The sequence below is a fragment of the Stegostoma tigrinum genome, chromosome 23, assembly GCF_030684315.1.
Source record: "Stegostoma tigrinum isolate sSteTig4 chromosome 23, sSteTig4.hap1, whole genome shotgun sequence".
Classification (NCBI taxonomy): Eukaryota; Metazoa; Chordata; class Chondrichthyes; order Orectolobiformes; family Stegostomatidae; genus Stegostoma; species Stegostoma tigrinum.
The window spans coordinates 43,828,894-43,852,797 of NC_081376.1; the positions used below are offsets into that span (position 1 = coordinate 43,828,894).

At 41.0% G+C, this 23,904-nt stretch overlaps 1 protein-coding gene across 2 annotated transcripts in view; it reads left to right on the plus strand.

Moving 5' to 3' along the window:
* Positions 1–23,904, plus strand: part of txndc11 (thioredoxin domain containing 11) — an 88,587-nt gene that overhangs the window by 60,000 nt on the left and 4,683 nt on the right. For both annotated transcript variants that reach the window (XM_048552186.2, XM_048552188.2), the window contains 6 exons: positions 3,631–3,743; positions 4,725–4,925; positions 10,313–11,087; positions 13,567–13,712; positions 17,069–17,181; positions 22,255–22,335. In XM_048552186.2, coding sequence (XP_048408143.1) covers positions 3,631–3,743; positions 4,725–4,925; positions 10,313–11,087; positions 13,567–13,712; positions 17,069–17,181; positions 22,255–22,335 — 1,429 coding nt within the window. The remainder of the gene's footprint in view (positions 1–3,630; positions 3,744–4,724; positions 4,926–10,312; positions 11,088–13,566; positions 13,713–17,068; positions 17,182–22,254; positions 22,336–23,904) is intronic.

Genomic DNA, 23,904 nt, shown 5'->3' on the forward strand with positions numbered 1-23,904 from the left:
GCCCTTGACCGCGTCTCCCGTATTTCCCGCAACACATCCCCTACACCCCGCCCCCGCCACAACCGCCCTAAGCGGATCCCCGTCGTTCTCACACACCACCCTACCAACCTCGGGATTCAACGCATCATCCTCCGACACTTTCGCCATTTACAGTCCGACCCCACCACCCAAGACATTTTTCCATCCCCACCCCTGTCTGCTTTCCGGAGAGACCACTCTCTCCGTGACTCCGTTGTTCGCTCCACACTGCCCTCCAACCCCACCACACCCGGCACCTTCCCCTGCAACCGCAGGAAATGCTACACTTGCCCCCACACCTCCTCCCTCACCCCTATCCCAGGCCCCAAGATGACATTCCACATTAAGCAGAGGTTCACCTGCACATCTGCCAATGTGGTATACTGCATCCACTGTACCCGGTGTGGCTTCCTCTACATTGGGGAAACCAAGCGGAGGCTTGGAGACCGCTTTGCAGAACACCTCCGCTCGGTTCGCAACAAACAACTGCACCTCCCAGTCGCCAACCATTTCCACTCCCCCTCCCATTCTCTAGATGACATGTCCATCATGGGCCTCCTGCACTGCCACAATGATGCCACCCGAAGGTTGCAGGAACAGCAACTCATATTCCGCCTGGGAACCCTGCAGCCTAATGGTATCAATGTGGACTTCACCAGTTTCAAAATCTCCCCTTCCCCTACGGCATCCCTAAACCAGCCCAGTTCGTCCCCTCCCCCCCCACTGCACCACACAACCAGCCCAGCTCTTCCTCCCCCACCCACTGCATCCCAAAACCAGTCCAACCTGTCTCTGCCTCCCTAACCGGTTCTTCCTCTCACCCATCCCTTCCTCCCACCCCAAGCCACGCCCCCATCTACCTACTAACCTCATCTCACCTCCTTGACCTGTCCGTCTTCCCTGGACTGACCTATCCCCTCCCTACCTCCCCACCTATACTCTCTCCACCTATCTTCTTTACTCTCCATCTTTGGTCCGCCTCCCCCTCTCTCCCTACTTATTCCAGTTCCCTCTCCCCATCCCCCTCTCTGAAGAAGGGTCTAGGCCCGAAACGTCAGCTTTTGTGCTCCTGAGATGCTGCTTGGCCTGCTGTGTTCATCCAGCCTCACATTTTATTATCTTGGAATTCTCCAGCATCTGCAGTTCCCATTATCTCTATTATCTGTAATGCTTGGATTGTAAGGTTCAGGATGATGTTGGTGATTGACATGCAATAGTCCAGAATGAGAAAAATAAGTTGGTGGAAAGTAGACTTCAGGACTAAAACAGAGCTTGCGCAGAGTTGACTGGAATGAGGGATTTGCAGGAAAACTGTAACCGAACAATGCAATGCCTTAGAAGTGCAAATCATTTGGCTGCCAGTGGTCCTGTCCTGCCTTCTCAGAAGAAAGTAAAACAGTAGGCAGGATGGTCACAAACTACAATAGAGGATTGTAAAGATGAATTCATGTCTAGTTAAGGGGAAAAAATTATAATTTAAAAATATAATCTCACTAAAGTAAAGTGTTAAATCTGTTTGAAGGAAGCCAAAAAACTTTTGCTGTTGTATTCAAGATGCTTGCGATTTTCCACCTTCAGAAATGTGAAAAGACAAAATAAATATGCTTTTCTGGACACTTTGCATTGATTTAAGATTAAAATATCAGCATGTTTTATCATTACAATGTAGCATGGTGTTATTTATTTGACGGCATTAATAAAAGCCAGTTTGGTGGTGTTTACTTCAGTGAGGAAAACACATGTTTCTTCTGAGCGTCATGTACTCTTGCAAAAGGAATATGCATGGTTTTTGATCTTTAACACCTTGAGAAATATAGAGGGGAAAACTGAAAAGTTAACATTTACTATTTAGATTATTTTGAATATATGTTTACTTAATTGGAATTTGATCACTTAAATTTGCATCATCAATAAAATGCATTAAAAATGCGGTGTTTAAAAGATTTCCTTTTCACTGCAGAGAATAATGTAGTCAACAATTTTGAACACTGCTGTCATTTTGATTTTGACTTCAGACAAGTTGAACTCTCAACCTGCCTCTCTATGCTGGCAATACTCTTGACATTGCGAGCTTATTCACTTTTTTTCTGCAGTACAGCAAAATTTTCAGTGACTACATGCATAGTCAATCTGTTTAATTCCATTGTACTAGTGGTACAGATCTGATAGACGTCAATAGAATGGGCATGTGCACTCATTCTGAATTCTAATTTAAAGCAGAGCATTACAAGCTACAGTGGATATGCATGGAATTTGCAAGTCCCTTTTATGAATACTTTGTGCTAATGTCTAAAATGTCATATCAGCTAGAATTACAGAGATCATTGTTTAAAGTCATTATGCTTGATACGTCATTCTGCTAATTGGTCTCTGTTTAAGTACTGCCGATTTAAAGATAGCTGTGTCAGGTTTTATTGTTTAAAATTTCTATGCTAAGATATTTTGTTAAAATTATACTATGTTACCACAGCATATTTTGTTTAGATGAATAAAGGTGGCTTTCTAATCTGCCAACAAAGTTGCTTGATTGGTATTTAATATTGCAATCTAAAATATCTTTATTGATTTTGGTTTTTTTAAATCTTTGGAAGCTAGATGATGTGCATAAAATATCTCATCAGTTTCCGTAACTCCCCTTTTTCAGGGTTTGGGGTTGTGTGTGCTTTTGATTTTTAAAACATTGTCATAGAGCTTTTACAACTTCAGAAGAGGTCCTTTGGTCCATTGTGATAGTGTTAGTCATTCCATTCTCATCCCATTTTCCAGCACTCGGCACGTAGCCTTGAATGCTGTGGTGTTTCAGGTGTTTGTCTAAATAGTGGTAAGATTTATTGATGGCTCCTGCCCATTTCACCATTTTAGACAGGTAAGTTTCATATACCCACATTCATCTGGGTGAAAGCTCTTTTCCTTTAAAACCCCTCTGAACCACTAGTTCCTTTCTTCAAACCTCTGCCCCTTGGTTATTCCCTCTACTAAAAGGAGAAAAGGTTCTTTCAATCCACCCTATGCACACGTCAATCAGATCCTCCTTCAGCCCTCTCTGCTATAAGGAAAGCAACATTCATAGCTGAATTGCTGCGCCCAGACGGCAGCATGCTGGTGAATACCTTCAGCACCAACTCAAGTGTAATCATGTCAGTCCTATAGTGTGACACTTAGAACTCCAGCTATAACCCGACTAACACTTGTATACTGCTTGATCATAACCTCCTTGGCTTTTCTGTTCATTTTGCTTTTATTAGTCAAGGCAATATTCAATATGCTTTCTTAACCACCTTGTCTCCCTGTTCGGCTGTCTTCAAGGACCTACGGACGTGCACGCTGTGGTTCCGATGATACTATCTACTTCCAATGGTCCTTACCATTCAAAGTTGCTCTCTTGCTTTGTTAGTTCTCCATAAATGCGCTTCATTCTTTTTTCAGGATTAAATTCCATTTGCCATTGTTCAGCTCATCTAACCAGCATGTTAAAACAGTGATATCTCTAACCTATTAATTGTACCTGGGAATCTCATGTGAAAGTATGGTTCTATTACGTTGGATGTTCTAAGATATTGTTGAATGAATTTTTGAGATTTATTTTATATAAGGACGTTCTTGTGATTTCAGATTATCAAGGAACCATTCGTTTTGGGGTGATAACCAGCAAACAGGTGGCAGAAAAGATATCTGTAACCAATCCTGGAACAATTTATATGCATAGGCATTTCAACTCTTCCATAGTAAGTGATAACTTATAGCCAGTCTTTTTATTTATATGTATTTTATGCATAGCTGTAATCCTGGAGAAATAGTTTGCGATATATTGCTTTCAAAACTTTGTAAGATTAGATATGACTAAATTGAAGACGAGCTTGTCATAACATTTTTAGAATGGGGGATGTGGTCAGTTAGTGATATTATCACGAGACTATTAATCCAAAAACTGTGGGGCTAAAAGTTCAAACCCCACTTGGGTAGCAGTGGAACACCATTTTCAGATTTATGAATTAATTGAGTAAAAGCTAGCCTTATCCAATGGTCACCATTACTTATTATCAGTTGTTGTAAAAGCCTATCTCCTTCACTGATATCCTTTCTAGAAGGAAATATGTTGTTGTGACCTGGTCTGGACTATTGTAATCCCCATTACGCAGCAGTGTGGTTGGCTCTTAATTGTCCTCTGAAATGACTGAGCGAGCCACTCCCTTCCTAGATAAAGAGGGATGAAAGAATAAAGGAGAGAGAGATCAGGTAGATGATGAAGAAAAGAAATAATGGAAACATGAATTGGACATACTGTCACAGAAAGGATGGGCAGCAATTTGAACTACCTGTGTCAAACAGCCTGTTTTGACAGTTTAGGATAGAAAATTGATGCCTTTCCAATATAGTTTGTTTCTTACATGTAGAACATGGATCTACTTGCAAGGTGAGTTGGGATATGTTACCCTCCTTGAGAGTCTGGAAAGACTGGTGGATGAGAGCTCCCTGGTGTGGTCTTTTTACCAAACCTGCTTTTAGGCTCATCTTTGATGGAATATGGGGAATAAATCAGCTGAGGTTCTGTTTGTGACCTAAAGGATGAGGGAAAATAAGAATGCAGTGAAATACATTGTCAGTTTGTGTTTCTTTTAAAATGTAGTTTTGGCCACTTGAGTTTTTTCTCTTTGTAAAGTAACTGCTATAACATCCTGAAACTTTGGTTTATTCTCCTATCGTAGATATTTCCTCACGAGGTTTTAAACGCCACTGCAGTAAATATCTACAGCTGGGCCTTTGAGAACCGGGAGACCTTTATACACTGGTTGCGACCACATGGAAGCAAGAGCCTTCTCCTAAACAATGAACTGAAGAAAGGCCCAGCATTATTATTGTTTTTCCCCTTCAGCCCATTAGCTGAGAAACAGCCGCTGATAGAGGAGGTGAGAACTAAAAACATTGATAATATATGGCTTTGAATAAAGGTGGAGTTGAAGGTGCCAGGTAATTGACAATGTTGTACTACTGATTGAATGCATGTGAGAAATGTTATTTTGATTAGGCAGTGCTATGTTCATAGCCTATAATCAAACAATGTTTTTTGTTGCAAAAATATACTTCACTCCTAAAAGAATTACTTGAAAGTACATGCAAAACGGGTCTCATTCTATCCTATGCAATCTTTTCAAGGAGGTAAAAGAAATGCAAACAGTGCATTGGAATTTTACGTCTGATGGCACGATTGTGTGCTTGCCAATAACGGGCATTTTTAACGCCTGAGATAACAAGGTGTAGAGCTGGATGAACACAGCAGGCCAAGCAGCATCGGAGGAGCAGGAAAGCTGACGTTGCAGGCCTAAACCCTTCTTCATTTCTGGTATAAGATAGGTGCATGTATGGAATGAACTGCCAGAGGAAGTAGTGGAGGCTGGTACAATTAGAACATTTAAAAGACATCTGGATGGATATATGAATTAGAAGGGTTTAGAAGAATATGGGCCAAATGCTGGCAAATGGGACTAGATTTATTTAGGATATCTGGTTGACATGGATGAGTTGGACCAAAGATCTGTTTCAGTGCTGTATATCTAAATGACTGTTTGTTAGACAAAAGAAACATTTTAAATTTGAAGCACCATCCAAACCCAGCAGGATTCACCCGTTGCTTCAGCTGTTTTCAAAATTGTAATTATGAGCCAAGCTGCTGTAAATATTTGTTAAGGCAAGAAATTTTAATTTTTCATTTATTTGATCAAGTGCAAATTAAGCCCTACTTTACATCCTGATGGTTGGTTTTGGGAAACCAAGCGGAGGCTTGGGGACCGCTTTGCAGAACACCTCCGCTCAGTTCGCAACAAACAACTGCACCTCCCAGTCGCAAACCATTTCCACTCCCCCTCCCATTCTCTTGATGACATGTCCATCATGGGCCTCCTGCACTGCCACAATGATGCCACCCGAAGGTTGCAGGAACAGCAACTCATATTCCGCCTGGGAACCCTGCAGCCATATGGTATCAATGTGGACTTCACCAGTTTCAAAATCTCCCCTTCCCCCACTGCATCCCTAAACCAGCCCAGTTCATCCCCTCCCCCCACTGCACCACACAACCAGCCCAGCTCTTCCCCCCCCACCCACTGCATCCCAAAACCAGTCCAACCTGTCTCTGCCTCCCTAACCGGTTCTTCCTCTCACCCATCCCTTCCTCCCACCCCCAGCCGCACCCCCAGCTACCTACTAACCTCATCCCACCTCCTTGACCTGTCCGTCTTCCCTGGACTGACCTATCCCCTCCCTACCTCCCCACCTACACCCTCTCCACCTATCTTCTTTGCTCTCCATCTTCGGTCCGCCTCCCCCTCTCTCCCTATTTATTCCAGTTCCCTCCCCCCATCCCCCTCTCTGATGAAGGGTCTAGGCCCGAAACGTCAGCTTTTGTGCTCCTGAGATGCTGCTTGGCCTGCTGTGTTCATCCAGCCTCACATTTTATTATCTTAGGTTGGTTTTGTTTAGTTTGTTTACCGTACTTGCTAAATCAATTTGTAGATTGATCTAATTCTGATTTTTCATCTGATCTCCTTTGTTTCCCCTTTAGAAATTCAAGTTGACTCTTCTTAATTAACCACAAAAATTAAGTTTTCCCAGAAGTTCCCTCAGCACCAAAGTTAGACTAACTGGTCTGTTAATGCTGCGATTATCTTCTTTTGAACAAGATGATAGTGCTTACATTTCTCCAGTCTTCTGGCATCTCCCCTGAGTCCAGGAAAGAACTGAATGATTGTGGCCAGTGCCCTTACAATTTCTACGTTCATTTCCTCCAGAATCCTTGGATGTGCCTCACCTCGTCCAAGTGCCTTGATAATTTTGAGGACTAACAGCCTATTCAACACTTTGATCCTATCAATTTGAATAGTGATTGAGCTTCCCTCCTTGTCACCATGGCCTGGGCAGTATCTCTCTCTTTGGTAAAGACCAGTGCAAAGCATTCATTTAAGGCCTCAGCTTAGCTTTCATTAATAGAGGGATTTTAGCTTTCATTAATAACGGGATTGATTTCAAGAGCCGTGAAGTTATGCTCCAGCTATTACAGAAGTCTGGTTCGGCTACATGCGGAGTATTGTGTCCAGTTCTGGTCGCCTCATTACAGGAAAGACGTGGAACTGTTGGAAAAAGGTTCAGAGGACGTTTACCAGGATGTTGCCTGGAATAGAGGGAAGGCCTTACGAGGAAAGGTTGAGAGATCTAGGGCTTTTCACTTTAGAACGAAGAAGGAGGAGAGGTGACTTGATAGAGGTGTGCAAAATGGTGAGAGGTATAGACAGAGTAGACAGCCAGAGACGTTTTCCTAGGGTGGAGGTAGCTATCACATGGGGCATAGTCTTAAAGTGAGTGGAGGTAGATGTAGGGGAGATGTCAGAGGTAGATTCTTTACTCAGTGGCTGGGATGTGGAATGCATTGCTGGAGAAGGATAATGGAGTCGGCCTCGTTAGGGGCATTTAACTGGCTATTAGATAGGCATGTGAATGACAATATAAGTTAGGAGTGGAGATTAAATAGACCTTGGGCTTAGGGTAAAAGTTTGGCACAACATCGTGACCCAAAGGACCTGTACTGTGCTGTACCATTCTTAGGTTCTATGCTCCCTGCTCCTATGCATAAATCCCCTTTTTTTTCCTGGTTTTTGATCAGCTCTATTCCACCTCTAACTACTCTCTTGCTATTTATATACCTATAGAAAACTTTGGAATTTCCCTCTGTAGTCTTGATTCTGTAAATGTGCTTAGTGGCTTCACAATTTTCTGGCTGTTTCACTTCTGTAGCCCAGATGGTGCAACTGAATATAACTTCCAATCCTCATTCTGTTGACAGTCTAGAAATTTGGGTCCACTGTTCATGGTAGCCACTATATTTCCAAACACTCAAGTTTAAATTATGGAGCTGCTTGGAAAATCCATACAGTTTTCCCCTTGCGGTTGAGAGTGTGCACAATTGCTTAGTTATTCAGTCACTCAGTAGAATTGAAGCAGAATCTTGTGACCTATAAGTGGTCATTCTAAAGTGCTTCCTTTTGCTGGATGCTCAAATGCATTGGGGTTGCACTACACTTGGAGTTTCCTTAAATCTATCGTTACTACAAAAACACAAAGACAGCCACTGGTATGTGAAAAGCGAGTGGTTTAACTGTGAGGGAATTTTTTAACAGGTACTTAAAAAGGAAATTGCCAGGAAACGATTCAACTTTTTTTAAACATGCCATGGTTTACAGTAAGTTACCTCCCGATGCTATTTATAATGTATGCAAAGAAAAATTGTTCTTTACAAACAAACATTCTCTTCTTTAGCTGAATAATTGATCGAAGAAGATTTCTCAGCATTTTAAAGAGATTCCAAAAATTAGAAACAAATTTTGTTGCAGTATCTTTTGTTTTTGTGATCATTGTAAGAGCTAAGGCTGCAAAATCATGCCATTTTTGCTTCCTCTAATGGTTTTAATATGAAAACACCTTTTATGTAATACGTGAGAAGAGAGGAAATGGTTTTACCCCCATAGATACTACAGCCTTAGCATGATGCTACTTCAAAAATGTTTGGCATAAATTAGTTTCACTACTTTGGTCTTCAAAGTGAGTAATTTAGTTTAGTTTAGAACATGAGAACGTTTCCTGTTTTGGGTCACAGTGTACCGATTAAGCATTTGCAGGTTGGGCATTGCCTGGAGTGATCAAAGCAGGTTAAAATCGACTCTACTCTTGCTTCAACCTCAGAACCTCTGCACCAGTTTGACAATTTTTCATTCCCCACCTCTGTCTTTCTTTGGTGAGTGAGACTGCTGGATTAAGAGTACTCAGTTGCAGAGTTATTGGAATTGAAAATTACCCAAGTTAGTTCAGTGTCATTACCAGCATAGCTAGTAGGCTAACTTCCTTTAACCTTTTTATTCTGGTTTGAATTTGAGCTGAAGTTTGACGCCAAGGCAGTTGTCTAATGTACTTGCCTATTTTTCAAAAGTCATTTCTTTTAGTAATGAAAAGATATGAGTAGGAACATCCAGTTCTAATAAAGGTGTTCATTTCAACAAGTTGAAGCAGTATGCTTACGGAAAGGAACTTCAAACCGTACTCTCCCTATTTATGCAATAAAAAGAAATGTATGAGCTTGTGTGCCTCTTTATATGATACTTAAAATTCTCAAATCTATGGGTAAATCTGTTTTGCAAGAATGAATTTATGCACTTACGTTGCACAGAACAAGGGATGCAGAGTATCTAATCTGTAGTATCTCCACACAAGTATTTTCTGAAACAGAATGCTCCTAAACTTGATTTCAATAAAACAACAATCCCACCTATTCAGAGAATGAGCAGCCTCAAAGCAATACTGCTTTTCATGTCATCCGATGATATGTGTTTTCAAAAAATGAAAGTCTGGAATGTTTTGTTCATTTTAAAGTGAAGCTGTAAAGATATGCGTTTTTAAAATTTCAGTTTTAAAATTATATCATGACAATCTACTTAATTTGCTGCTATTTGTCTTCTTTCAGTCACTGAAAATACTAAATTTAACAGCAGTTCAACCTGTACCAATTATTATGCATAAAATAAGTTTCAGTTTTCATTATGAACATGTACTTGCTGTAGCTGGAATTCGTATTTGATTGCTCATTGATTTCTGGCTTGTAGAATCTGCCGAACAACTTAAGCCACAAATAAACCTGTGTTCCAACTACTGTGTGTTGAGGAGGAGGAGGAGGAAAATGTTAAAACCTAGTATTAAATGGTAAAAATCATTTTTAGTATGGTCCATAAATGTGAATGTGTAATATGTGGAAAACCTTTTTATAGGCAGTAACTGTATTTTTAAATTTATTCTGTTGTTTGGGTTGCTGTTCTTTTGGTCGAGAATGACAGTTCCGAGCAATGATGTGGTCCTTGTGTTATGCACTAAGACTCAAAAACCCCTTAAAGATAGGGAAGTTTTGTAACGACCATTCAAATTTTGTATTCCATTCTCTGCCCCAAAATAATGTTTGTGATATCATGCTGGTTTAGTTTCCATGGTTGCTGCAGCCCTCCATAGCCTTATCCAAATGCCTGTTTCATGCGTAGGCCTTTAGTGTTGAGTGTGGGTATGCTACTGCAATCTGGAATAGCACATCCTAGCAAGCATATATGCTGCTCTTCCACCTTTTTTTTTAAGAAAGAACACAGAGCTCACTCAGTGGGTCAGGGTGGGGTACTCTGCCTGTGTTCTTATTGCATCCTGGGCTAGTTAAGTAATGCAGAGCTGAGATCAGTATCATCTGTTTTTTTTTCCTCTCTTTTTCTCTTAGATAACTGAAGTTGCCCTTAAATATCACAACTGTAATAACAGCAAGAGCGTTCATCGTGTGCTACAACACATAGAAGAGGCCGAGCAGGCTGACCACAAAGATCAGGCCACAGATTCTTTTGCACATGTAGTGGAACCTTTCTTCCAGATGAGGAAAACTTGTTGTAATTCAATAATGCTTCCCCAGTGGAATCGTATACCCCAAATTCTCAACATCTGTGAATTATGCATTAATCAGACAGTTGGAATGCGACCAAGTGTGGTCCACCTTAGACAGTGCAGCTCTATAGAGATAGAGGCAGCACTGGATTTGTTCTACCTCAGAAAACGCACGTTTTTTCATCTGCGATCAAACACTGTAGAATGCAGCAACTTTTTGAGCTATTACAATCCTTTCAACTACTACACTGTTTGCTGTAGGACATTGGACAGTTCATTTAATTCTGAACAAATTAATCCCTTTACCCCTTCAGAACTGTGTTTCCGTGCAGAGCAGAAGCATTGGCTGATTTCTGACAGTTTTCCTCATGTTGAGGACAGAGTATCAACTCTTCTAGAACTGCACCTCATTCAAAGCAACATTACAGGACTTAGCTGTAATACCAATAAAACTCTGAATTTTTATTTGATGGATTCAAATTTGCACTGGAGATTTGCCACTAGATTGGGAGCCAATGAGTCTGCACAGGTGCAAGAATTTGCTACAATTATTGATCTGTTGGACGAAGTTCATTATGTCCTTGACCAAAGGCAAATTCTTGATAAATCTTCTATTGGTACGTATCTATGAAAAGATGTATTTGATTGTAGCTGAGATTTTGATGATCTGTAATACTTTGTGTAGTTTTAACTGCTGATTTTAATCTCTGGTTCCAATTTCCAGATTCCAGTCCAAGTATAGATGCTATTTCAATGAAATGAATTTGATCAAATTTCACCCCTTCTCAATTGGTCCCTACATTTAACAATCCCGGATCAACTTAATGAAGGTGCTCTAAATTTAGATAGGCATTTGATTCTACTTAATGTAATCCACTATTTACTTTCTGAAATCATGGTTTCAAGATCGATTGTCAGTTAACCAGTGTACTAAATTTACCATGCTTCTTCTAAAGATATGGCCTCTACTTTAGTTCTTCATCGAGGTTCAGTTGAGCTCATTATCTGCATTGACCACTTGGGTAATGATAGAACATAGAACATAGAACATAGAACAGTACAGCACAGAACAGGCCCTTCAGCCCACGATGTTGTGCCTTACTCAATAACCTTTATTATTTAGGGCATTAACTCCTTGTTCTTCTCCCTCACTTTTAATGCTTGCCCCTCGCAGGGTTCCTGTGGCACAATGGTAGTCTTTCTCCCTGTGGACCTGGTGGCTCAAGTTCACATTGCACCTGCTCCAGAAATGTGACATAACATATCTGAACAGGCTGATTAGAAATATGTGCTTGACCCTCCTGAGAGAATCTCCTGAGGTGGAAATGGGTATTTGAAATTGAATCCCTACAACAATGTCACTTTGGTTGTGGGCCATCTTGTGCACCACAAATGAATTGCAAAGATTTGTACGAGGGAATAATGACTATATCTCAGTGCCTGAATTAGAAGATTAAATCCCCATATGATTTATTCTTGAATTTCACATGTTCAATGGAGGCTTATGCCTTAGCAGAAATTATTTGTAGTTTATTTTCTAAAAAATTCCATACTTGCATACTTTGGATCAATTCTGCAGCTGATACTCTTACTGAAGATGCTTTTGAAAACATTTATGGTACAAGTAATACCCTCCCATAACATTGATTATTTTACAAAGAAGGTATCCAAAAAATGATCATGACCAATTTAAATTTAATTAATTGGTTTGACAGTTTATTTTGAATTCATTAATTGTGAATTTTGGTCAAATTTTGCACGTGGATTGCAGCAGTTCAAGAAGTCAGCTCACTGCCACCATCTCAAGGGAAACTTGGGATGGGCAACAAAGACCAGCCCAGCCAGCAATGCCGATATCCTGTGAGTGAATGAAAAACATCCTAAAAGACTTAATTTAAGTGCTGTGCACTTCCACCTTACCAACCTCAATCTCCTACAAATTAACCATCGCAGGAAAATGATTATTGTAAAATTAACAGCTAGAAGCTAAATTTTACACCCAAATTAAACTGTCTTCACTTTCAATTTTGAATTTTTAGTTGAGAGCTTAATAGGCATAATGTTTCTAGCTCAGATTTGCATTACTCCTTTTCTGAAGCATTCTTTCTGGGAACAAATAAGACTGATACGATCACTGAAGTACTAAAAGTGTTGCATGTTAGATATGAATGCATCAAGAGCTTAAAATACTCACGCTGAACCGTGAGGCATTCTGGTTGTTTTGTATTTGGGCCTTGATATTGTGGGCCTCTTCAAATAAAAGGCCAATGTTTTAACATCATTTCGCACACTTGTTCACAACCTCCTTTGGAAGCGTGCAGGTATGGACAGCAGCTAAGGATGGAGTCTAACTCAACTGCTTCGCCCCATTTTGTTTGAAAGGCCAGCCAACATGCTGCATCAAGACTGAACGTCTACCATTCAGCTGAGACATTGTACGGTGTCTTTACATCTCATTCCAGAAACTAGGTTATCTTAAGTATACTCAAAAACAGATGACGGCTGTCTCTACATTTGTTTCAACAGTTTAGAATCAAGTCCTATTCCTTTTCCAGTTTTCATAGAATCCCTACAGTGTGGAAGCAGGCCATTTGGCCCATCAAATTCACATTGACTCTCCGCAGAGCATCCAACTCGGACTAAACCCATTCCCACAACCCAACCACCTTTCCCATGGCTAATCTACCAAACCTGTAGGTGCCTGGATTCTAAGGGCGATTCAGCATGGCCAATCCACCACCTCTGCACACTGTTGGACTGAGAGAAAACTGGAGCACCTGGAGCAAACCCATGGAGAAAATGTGAAAACTCCCATTTTATACATAACTTTTGTTAAGCACTTTCTCAATATGATTTGCTTCATAGGATTAACAGCAAATTGTGTAAGTGTTTGTGCAGTCTCATTCTATTTATACAGCCCATTAATGTTTTTTTTCTGCTCGAATCTGTACTGTGTGGACCCCAGTTCTGGGATTCTGGCTCTTTACTGCTTGATATTCTGAATTTTGAACTCTTAAAACTGTGGAATGTCAATCGTCTGGAATATGCAATGGTCAGAACGTGAAACAAGTTTTATTTATTGCTTTCTTGTTTCAGAAAACATTATAAAGAACTATAGTAGGACATACAGTCCATTAAATCGATACCTTATTGCTGGAACAACGTCTCAAGCTCAGGAAAATTATTTAATTGCTGAAGTCACGACCCAGACCTTTGACAGCATAGTTCTGGATGCTGAAAAGGTTAGCCTTAATTCTTTCTTGCGAGTTATTTCAATTTTTATGTTTGGATAACAGCTGGTATATATGCTGTTGAAAATGCTATTGTATATTTTTGTAAATATGATGTTTAGTTTGCAAGACATTATAATGTAACAAATTCTGAAATGTCAGTTCCCATTTCTCTGTAAAACACACAAGCTAAAAGTTAGTTCTTGGACACACTGCCAGCTGGGAGACGTTCGCAAAATTTGTTTAGGCTTTATGCTGATTTTGTGTTTCTGTTGCATTTCTGCTCACTGTTGCAAATTTAGGTCTGACTGCAGATAAAGATGTGTTTTTACATCGTGTCATTTTTGAGGAAACCTTACAGTTTGACAAGTGTTTTTGTCATGAGATTTTTTAAACTAGTTTTCCTCCACTGTTGAAAGTCATGATTCATGATGGTAATTGGTTATTGCAGGCTATGGCATCCTTCTAGTGGCTTGCCTGAATTGGCGATTTACAAGTATGATACCAGATAGTGTTTGGGGAGGCAAAGTATCATATTTGGATTTACTCTGGCCATACTTTAATAAAACAATGTGAAGTAACAGAAGCAGGAGCCCTGGAAGCTAACTTAGGATTGTTATGCCCCTCCACTGCATTCCTGCAGATATTGATGCCAATTTTAGCGTCCAATATATAGCTAAATTCAGGTTGGCACAAATTAGGAAACCTGTTTTGAAACTTGCAGTCTTGATTAGATTTGATTTATTATCGTCACATGTACCTAAGTGCAGTGAAAAGTTTTTTGTTTAGTGTGCAATACAGGCTGATCATAACATATAAAGATCATAGGGTGACTGAACAGAGCGAGGAATACAAAGTTATGGTTGCAAAGAAGGTGTACAAAAAGCAAGATCAACATTAGCTTTGAAATTTGAGCGGTCTATTCAGAAGTCTAATAACAGCAGAGAAGAAGCTGTTCTTGAAACTGTTGGTATGTGTTTAAGCTTTTGCATCTCCTTTCCTTTGCAGAGGAGAGGTTAATGCTTTGATACAATTCCATAGATACTGGCAAGCCTCTGGCTTCTTGCCTAAACACCAGCTTAATTCTGTTTGGAGCCTGGATGCTGTGTCATCTGTTCCACAAGATTTGTCATCAGGATGGATCTTGATCTTGTTCTCTGACTTTTATACATTTTCCAGAACTGGTCATTGTTGCGACAGCATGAAAGAACAGTAACCCTGGCTGCTGGTTTTTTTTCTTAGCCCCCATTGCCTAACTTGAGGCTAGTGAAACCTAACTGTGGCACTTTATGAGAGATAACGGGAACTGCAGATGCTGGAGAATCTGTGATAACAAAGTGTGGAGCTGGATGAACACAGCAGGCCAAGCAGCATCTCAGGAGCACAAAAGCTGACGTTTCGGGCCTCTGAAGGGTCTAGACCCGAAACGTCAGCTTTTGTGCTCCTAAGATGCTGCTTGGCCTGCTGTGTTCATCCAGCTCCACACTTTGTTATTTCTGTAGCACTTTATCAGATGGCTTGCCTAACACATGCAACGATTGAACTTCTAGTGTATCACCGCTACTTTCAAAATCTGAATTATTGTAAAACTGTAATTTTTGCAAACAAATCTTTTGTGCAGATGCTTTTACACAATCTGTATTCCTCCCTTGTTTGGTCTTTTGTTTGAAGTTATTGGTTGAAGGTAGCTGTTTAATAGTCTTTGTGTGAAATTCCTCCTTGAGTGACATGGATAGGTAATGAGGGCTGTGGCAAGGTTAGTCATTCAGTACAGCAAGACAGCTTAAGCCTGGTTTTGAGGAGTTCCTGCACATAAACTGCAGAATAAAAAGAGCTGACAAGTGTCTTCGCTAATTTTTGTTGCCATAACGTTCTTGGTACACAAAGGAGGCCGTTTGTCCCATAAGTTCCATGCCAACTCTGTGTAGCAATCTAGTTAGTTCTGTTTGCCCATAGTCACATACAATTTGAAACATTATCTCAGTTACACTCTTCTCAAATGCTGCCAGATCTGATGAGTTTCTCCACCATTCTCTTTGTTTTTAGATTTCCAGCACCTAGTGTTTTGCTTCTGTTACCCCTTTTAAAAAACTTGCCAATGAATTTGTACAAAGTATAGTCTGCCTTTTGTAAACATGCTGGAAATGCTGAAGTTATTATTGCTTAAGTTCAATACATCGTAATTATGATATCATATTTTCTAGTTTTTTTTCCATACCAGTAGTAAGTTAATGTCTCAGTGGATTATTGTTTGTAACCAGGTTTTCTTAGACAAAACTAGCAATTTCTTTATTTTTTTAAACAATCCTTGTAAATTGTTGTCTGAGAGAATCGCACACCTTCTGAAGTTCTGGTTTAGCGTGTTTCCTTTCAATGTATATTTGAAGATTTAAGTGCTTTGGTGATTGCTTAATTAGTGGTGAGACATGTGGTTTCTTTCTAGTCTTCAACTTGCTATGCACAGCCATTCAGATACCATTGCATAATCTGTACAAGCTTTATACATCTGAGGTTATTCTCAGTGGCATTTATTCAGTAACAAAACATTTTGCCATTATGTGCCATGCTCAAAAAATACCTTCATTGAAAGCCAGACTTTTGAGCAGTTTCCTGTTTGGTGCAATACTAATTGTTTTAAATCTTTGATTATTTAGCCTCATTCTTTAATAAAATATCCTGCCAGTATTGTTTTTACAATTTCAAGCATAATTGAGCTCAAGTACTGTTCATAGTCATTGTGGAAAAGGTATTTGGGTGGTAAATAAAGCCTTGGGATGGGAATAGTTTAAAATTGAAAGTTTGAAAAGTAATGTATTTAAGTGTGGCACCCAAGATCCTGTTCTGTCTTCATCCATATGAACAAACATCTAGCAAACGCCTAGTTCTCACCACTCTTAGATGATCAGTACTTGTCCGGGAAGTCAGTAAGCCTATGTAAACTCCACCTAGTGTGTTGCTTACCTTCCCAGTGCGGAACTGATGTAGTGCATGTTCAAATGACAACCTGTCTTCGCCACCTCCAACAATTTCATGGCATTTGTTCCGTGGACCTGGTTATGAATTGTTCTATAAGTTCGATTTTTATTTTTTTTAAAGATGTTTGTATTCTGATTCTTACTGGAATACCAGCATAAGCTTTACTTGAATTTCGCAATAAATGTGTGTAATTTTATTTTTAGTAAAGCAGTGCATAAAAGGGAATGTGAATAGCCGATATCTCCTCCTTTTCATTCCCATCCCAAATAGCTTCCAATTCCCTCCGGTCCTAAAGTAATGGATAGGTGTAAGGCAACATAATCTTATCATTTTGGTCAGGTCTTTGCATAATATTGTGCTGACTGACTTGGCAATACTGTATTCTCTTACAGAATGTTTTGTTACTCTACTACACTCAATGGTGTGGATTTTGCACTGTTCTCAATCATGTGTTCATTCAGGTTGCCCGTCTGTTCCATGCTAATGATGGAATCATAATAGCCAGGTGAGAAATAATTGCAATTGTTTCAAAAAACATTTCCTTTGCCCTGCTTTGTTTTTCCCTGTGCCCCTTGTGTGTCTTTGTTCCTGCAGCTCTTCCAGCCTGACTTGGCAATATATTGCTTATATTGCTTTTCCTTCATGGTCACAGGGTGCAGAATCCTGGAACTCCATCCCTAAAGGCATTGTGTGCCTATCTGCAGCATATGGACTGTAGTGGTTCAAAAGGATAGCTCACCAGCACCTTCTCAAGGACAGCTATGGGTGGGCAATAATTGATGGCTAGTCAGCGACGCCCAAGTCCCACGTGTGAATAGAGTCTGTTCAGCGAGGATCAGTGAGATATGTAAACCACTTGAGTAGTGAATAACTGCAAACGTAGATCCAGTCATGCTTTACAAAATCTTGTTCTTCAAAATTGACTATGTTGGGGGTGATATTCCATTTCTTTCTTTTGTGTGTTTGTGAGCTTCGTGTTGGGGCATTATGTGCCAGTAATGAGAAAATGCCAAGGGGTTGTATCTGCTTGTATTAGACAGGTGATGGAGATAGCTGTATCTGTTTTATTAGATTGGCTTCCATACAGTTTTTTTGCCTTTGGATAAAGCCATGACTCTGATTTGTGTCTAGAATTACCATTGCCAGAAGTGCCATTTATTTCAAAGTTCTGGTTATCTTGCAGATGAGAGAATGCTTTTAGAGAGTTTGGGTGGGGGCCGGGTTGGATGCTGTAGGGGGAGCAAGAAAAAGGATAGAATTCTCTAATGTGGTCATTCTGAAAGACAGCATTCACTGTAACCAGAAAACAGCCTGCAGGTAGTCGGGACAAAAGGTCTTTTTCAAGTTCGCAGACTGTAATTAGTAGAGTACCACAAGGATCAATGCTGGATCCTCAACTACTTATAATCCCTAGCATTGATCTGTTTGTTAGGAGTTAATGTATGCTGGCACCAAGTTGCTGCTGATACCAAATTAGGTAAGGAAATACTTTGTCAGGCGGATGTAGAGAGCCTACAAAGGGATTAAGCAATTCTGAGGAGGTTCACGTAACTCATTCCTGGAATGAAGGGCTTATCGTAAGGAAAAATTGAACAGTGTTTAGAAAAATGAGATAAAAACAGAAGTTGCTGGAAAGGCTCAGCAGTCTCTGTGAAGAGAAATCAGAGTTAACGTTTTGAGTCCCGTGACCTCTCGGAACTGATGGTAGCTCGGAAAATCGTATCCGAGATAATGGGAACTGCAGATGCTGGAGAATCCAAGATAACAAAGTGTGGAGCTGGATGAACACAGCAGGCCAAGCAGCATCTCAGGAGCACAAAAGCTGACATTTCGGGCCTAGACCCTCCTTCAGAGAGGGGGATGGGGAGAGGGTTCTGGAATAAATAGGGAGAGAGGGGGAGGCGGACCGAAGATGGAGAGAAAAGAAGATAGGAGGAGAGGAGAGTATAGGTGGGGAGGTAGGGAGGGGATAGGTCAGTCCAGGGAAGACTGACAGGTCAAGGAGGTGGGATGAGGTTAGTAGGTAGGAAATGGAGGTGCAGCTTGAGATGGGAGGAAGGGATGGGTGAGAAGAAGAACAGATTAGGGAGGCAGAGACAGGCTGAACTGGTTTTGGGATGCAGTGGGGGGAAGTGGATGAGCTGGGCTAGTTGTGTGATGCCGTGGGGGGAGGGGACGAACTGGGCTGGCTGTGGGATTCGGTGGGGGAAGGGGAGATTTTGAAGCTGGTGAAATCCACATTGATACCATTAGGCTGCAGGGTTCCCAGGCGGAATATGAGTTGCTGTTCCTGCAACCTTCGGGTGGCATCCTTGTGGCACTGCAGGAGGTCCATGATGGACATGTCATCTGAAGAATGGGAGGGGGAGTTAAAATGGTTTGCGACTGGGAGGTGCAGTTGTTTATTGCGAACCAAGGGGAGGTGTTCTGCAAAGCGGTCCCCAAGCCTCCGCTTGGTTTCCAAAAGACACTTTTCCATCCACAACCTTGTCTGCCTTCCGGAGAGACCACTCTCTCCGTGACTCCCTTGTTCGCTCCACACTGCCCTCCAACCCCACCACATCCGGCACCTTCCCCTGCAACCGCAGGAAGTGCTACACTTGCCCCCACACCACCTCCTTCACCCCATCCCAGGCCCCAAGATGACTTTCCATATTAAGCAGAGGTTCACCTGCACATCTGCCAATGTGGTATACTGTATCCATTATACCTGGTGTGGCTTCCTCTACATTGGGGAAACCAAGCGGAGGCTTGGGGATCGCTTTGCAGAACACATTCGCTCGGTTTGTGATAAACAACTGCACGTCCCAGTCATGAACCATTTTAACTCCCCCTCCCGTTCTTCAGATGACATGTTCATCATGGACCTCCTGCAGTGCCACAGCCTGTCTCTGCCTCCCTAATCTGTTCTTCCTCTCACCCATCCCTTCCTCCCATCTCAAGCTGCACCTCCATTTCCTACTTACTAACCTCATCCCACCTCCTTGACCTGTCAGTCTTCCCTGGACTGACCTATCCCCCTCCCTACTTCCCCACCTATACTCTCCTCTCCTCCTTTCTTCTTTTCTCTCCATCTTCGGTCCGCCTCCCCCTCTCTCCCTATTTATTCCAGAACCCTCACCCCATCCCCCTGTCTGATGAAGGGTCTAGGCCCGAAACGTCAGCTTTTGCGCTCCTGATATGCTGCTGAGCCTGCTGTGTTCATCCAGCCTCACATTTTATTATCTTAGAGTAGATAATGATCTGGCTAGGAGGGTGAGGAGCTGTTAATAGAGACTGTCAGTGACTAACAATAGGTAACATGTAATGGCACGCTGTGTGATAACAAGGCCTGGTGTGTGCGGTAGGGGTCTAGGACCTGGGAGCGTTCAGGCTCTAAAATTATTGAACTTGACATTGTCTGGAGGGCTGCAGGGTTCCCAAGCAGAAAATGAGGTGTTGTTCTTCCAGCTTGTGCTGAGCTTCACTGCAGCAGGCCTGAGATAGATGTTGGCCAGGGCAAAGGGTGGTCTTTTAAGATGGCAGACAACTGGAAGCTCAGGGTCTTCTTTTACCTGTGGAATGTGGGTGTTCGCAAAGCAGTCACCCAGTTTACGCTTTGTTTCCCCAATGTAAAGCGCACATTGTGAGCAGCAAATGCAATAGACTAGATTGTGGGAAAAGCAGGTAGTGTGCTGTCTCATCTGGAAGGTATGTTTTGGGCCCTTGGATACTGAGAAGGGAGGAGGTAAATTGGCAAGTGTCACTTTGGTAGCTGAGATGAGACACCCACCTCCCCCCTCCAGAGGCTCATTGATCTATCGAGTTCTGTCCACCCACCACCCACCACACCGACCCTCAGAGCATCCCATCCCCCTTCCACATCTTTGGGCTGTGGAAGGAAACCAGAACACCCGGAGGAAACCCACACAGACCCGAGGAGAATGTACAAACTCCGCACAGTCACCCAGGGATGGAATCAAACCCAGGTCCCTGACTCTGTGAGGCAGCAGTGCTAACCACTGAGCCAGTGTGCAGCCCATGGGGGCTGGTCACTGAGTTTATTCAGTAAAGAGATTTTAAATTGATGAGCAAGTTGAGGGTTACTTGGGGCAGCCAGAAAAATGGGGTTGAGATCGCAATCGGATCCATTACAATATTAGTGATTAGCAGAGCAGGCTTGAAGGTCTTAAATGGCTTACTGTCACTCCTATGTTCCATCTGTGAGTTGAAGCTAACTGGAAGTTATGTAGTATTACATACAAATGCTAGTACATTGTTGAGCAGATGCTACATTCTTTGGGCTACTTTTTTAAATGAGGTGGTAGCCAGAAGTGTGCCCACTTGTTTGGATAGATCTTTTTAATGCAACCTATTTTACTAATCAGCCTGCTGATGCATATTATTACACCACCAGCAGGGGAACTTAAACCTGGGCAGGTGGATTGGCTGTTCTCCCACAGGTCTGCTTAACTTGGCCCCTCTCCTCGAGGTGATATCCATAGAGATGTATAGCATGGAAGCAGACCCTTAGTCCAACTTGTCTACGCTAACCAGAAATCCTAAATTAATTTAGTCCCATTTGCCGGCATTTTGGCCCATATCCTTCTTAAACCCTTCCTTTTTATACAGCCATCCAGATGCCTTTTAAATGTTGTAATTGTACCTATCTCCATCACCACCTCTGGCAGCTCATTCCATACACACACTACCGTCTGTGTGAAGAAGTTGCTTTCGCTGGTTGTTCGGCTCATGGCTTACTGGGGTCTTCTGTAAAAGAATGCCTGCTTCATTTTCTAAGAACTGTTTCAGAAACGCTTGACAAATGCAATTGGGCATATTATGAATGGAAAATTTTTTTGTGCATTGTTGCAGAGGGTAAATTTTATAAGGCTTCACAGATTCTGCATTGCATTTCTAAACTGAGGAGTGTTTAGCTAAATTATCATATTTAAACTAACATATTGCAATGGGTTGTTTGAACTTCAAAGACTTGCATAAAGATTCAATATTACCTTCATCTCTTAAAAGTACAGCTTTTGATACAAAAGCTTATTGTATGTGACATTTGATTAGTTACCACATCTTTGCAGATTTGTCAGCATGGCAACAATTAAGCTATTTTTAGAGTGAACTGAACCAGGAACACTTATTTCTCAGAAACTGTGCATGGTGGCAGTGTACGTTTCTAAAGCTACATCGTTGATTCATAAATTCAAAATGATTTAGATGTGTCTGTATAATAATTTATATATGAAAATATAGTAACTGGAAAAATGAAATGCAAAATGATTTGCCAAAAATTGCAAAAGTGTGTTTGTTCCAACTGGAAATTTAAAGTTATAAGGCACTAACTTGCAGGTAAAGGCATGCCATCAAGGTATTATCCAAACAAGACTTATCATGAATGAGTGCAGTACATCATACTGCATGGTTTCAAACATCTTTCCACTTGCTACGAATGAGTTTGTTATTTAAATTCTTCATGCAGTTTAGCATTGGTATGTACACTCAAAAGAAATAGATCCTGATTTCTGTTTTGGTGCTCCTTTTTCACAGGATTCACAGCTCATTCACAAAGTTGCTCTTGTACTTTCAGAATCAATGTTGCCAAAAATGATCTTCCTTGGGAGTATATGGTTGACCGAATTCCAACTATTCTGTTTTTCCCCAGAAACAGGTAATGCGTGAATGGATAAACTGCATGTATTTTTATTAGGGCTCATTGCTTACCTTTTTGTATAACTCCCAACTGCAATAACCTTGGAATTTGAGTTGATTATACTTGGACAAATGATAAAAATAATTGCTAGTTTTTAATCACTGTTAGAGCTACTTTTACATGCCCAGGTCCTCCTGGTGTGGCCAGCTCTTGTGCAGTAAGAAAATAAATTTACCACGACTTCAACATCAGCTTCTGAAAGCTGTGGCTGTGCTTTGGAAACCAACAACCTGGACTGCAGTTCTTGGCTTAATAATATAATTGTAGTTTGCTTCACTACAGAGTTCAGTGGTTAGGGTGTGTGTGTGGTAACACTACACAGTGGGCATGAATCTTTGAGCTCCAATGGACTGAAACGTGATGCTGTCTAGGCCTGCTGTTTCCTTTGTGTTGAACAAAACTTATTTTTTAATGGTAGGTGCCAGCAACCCAAGAGTTGGTGGGTAAACTGACATGGAAGGAGGGGTTTGGGTTAAGGCAGCCAGTTAAACAGACTGAGTTGTTTTTTGAAGGTTTTCAACCACAAGCGAGTAATGTACATTTTAATGCAGCGGTGTTTCAGCTCTGTTGCACCGTTATTCTTATTAACACCTCAAAACCAATTCAGCTATTGCTGATGATTCCTTCAGCATGAACTGTTTTTAAACAAGGCTCCTTATCTTGCAACTCAATTGTAATTTATTTGAAGTGGTGTGTTTGAAATATTTTATGGTGACTCTGACCCTTTCCTATTTAAATGTGTTGAAGAAAGCAAGAAGTTACATTTATGCATTGGCTTTCACAACATCAGGCTAATCCACAATTCTTTCAAGCCATTCAGTCATTTTGCAAAATGACCTAGTAATCATTTATTGTTACAAATGCAGGAAAATGAACCTGAAACTAAAATTATTATTAAGATATCAGGTCAGTGGTACTTTGTGGCATTGTGCTGAACTAATCCATGATACAGTCTGAGTTGTGCATTTCACAAGGCACATTAGGCCATGCTTTTGATTTTTATTTTAATTATTGCAATCACTGAGAGAGTCTGCAGCAGAGTGGGCAGAATGTGCAAACTCAGCATGAGTATTTTTCAGTCGCTAAGTATGTCAGAGGAAGTATCAATTGTTAAAACTGAAAGCATAGTGTTATTTGTAACTTGCTGAGGGTGACAAACAGATGGTCACAAAGTCAGCATTGACCATGTTTGGGAGACAATCGCTAACTTTTCATTAAAAACAGAAACTTCAACAACATCTATGTGGAATACTTCAAGCAGAAGTCTATTTTAAAAAAAAATTTTAAAAAGATGCAAGAGAGTATGTTCGCACAGTAAGGATGTTGCTTTTCGTCTAAGCTTTTTGTTCTTTCTGAGCATTACATTGAACCTGTTCAGCAACAACAGATTACATCTACCTAATGACTCCTTGAAGTTAGCCTCAAATGTGTTATGGAACAGCCTTTTGAATTTTCTCTGCCAGACATTATCTGGGTTCTAATAAACACTTAATACATTTTTTTTTAAAAAAAAGTTCTGGTTAAAAG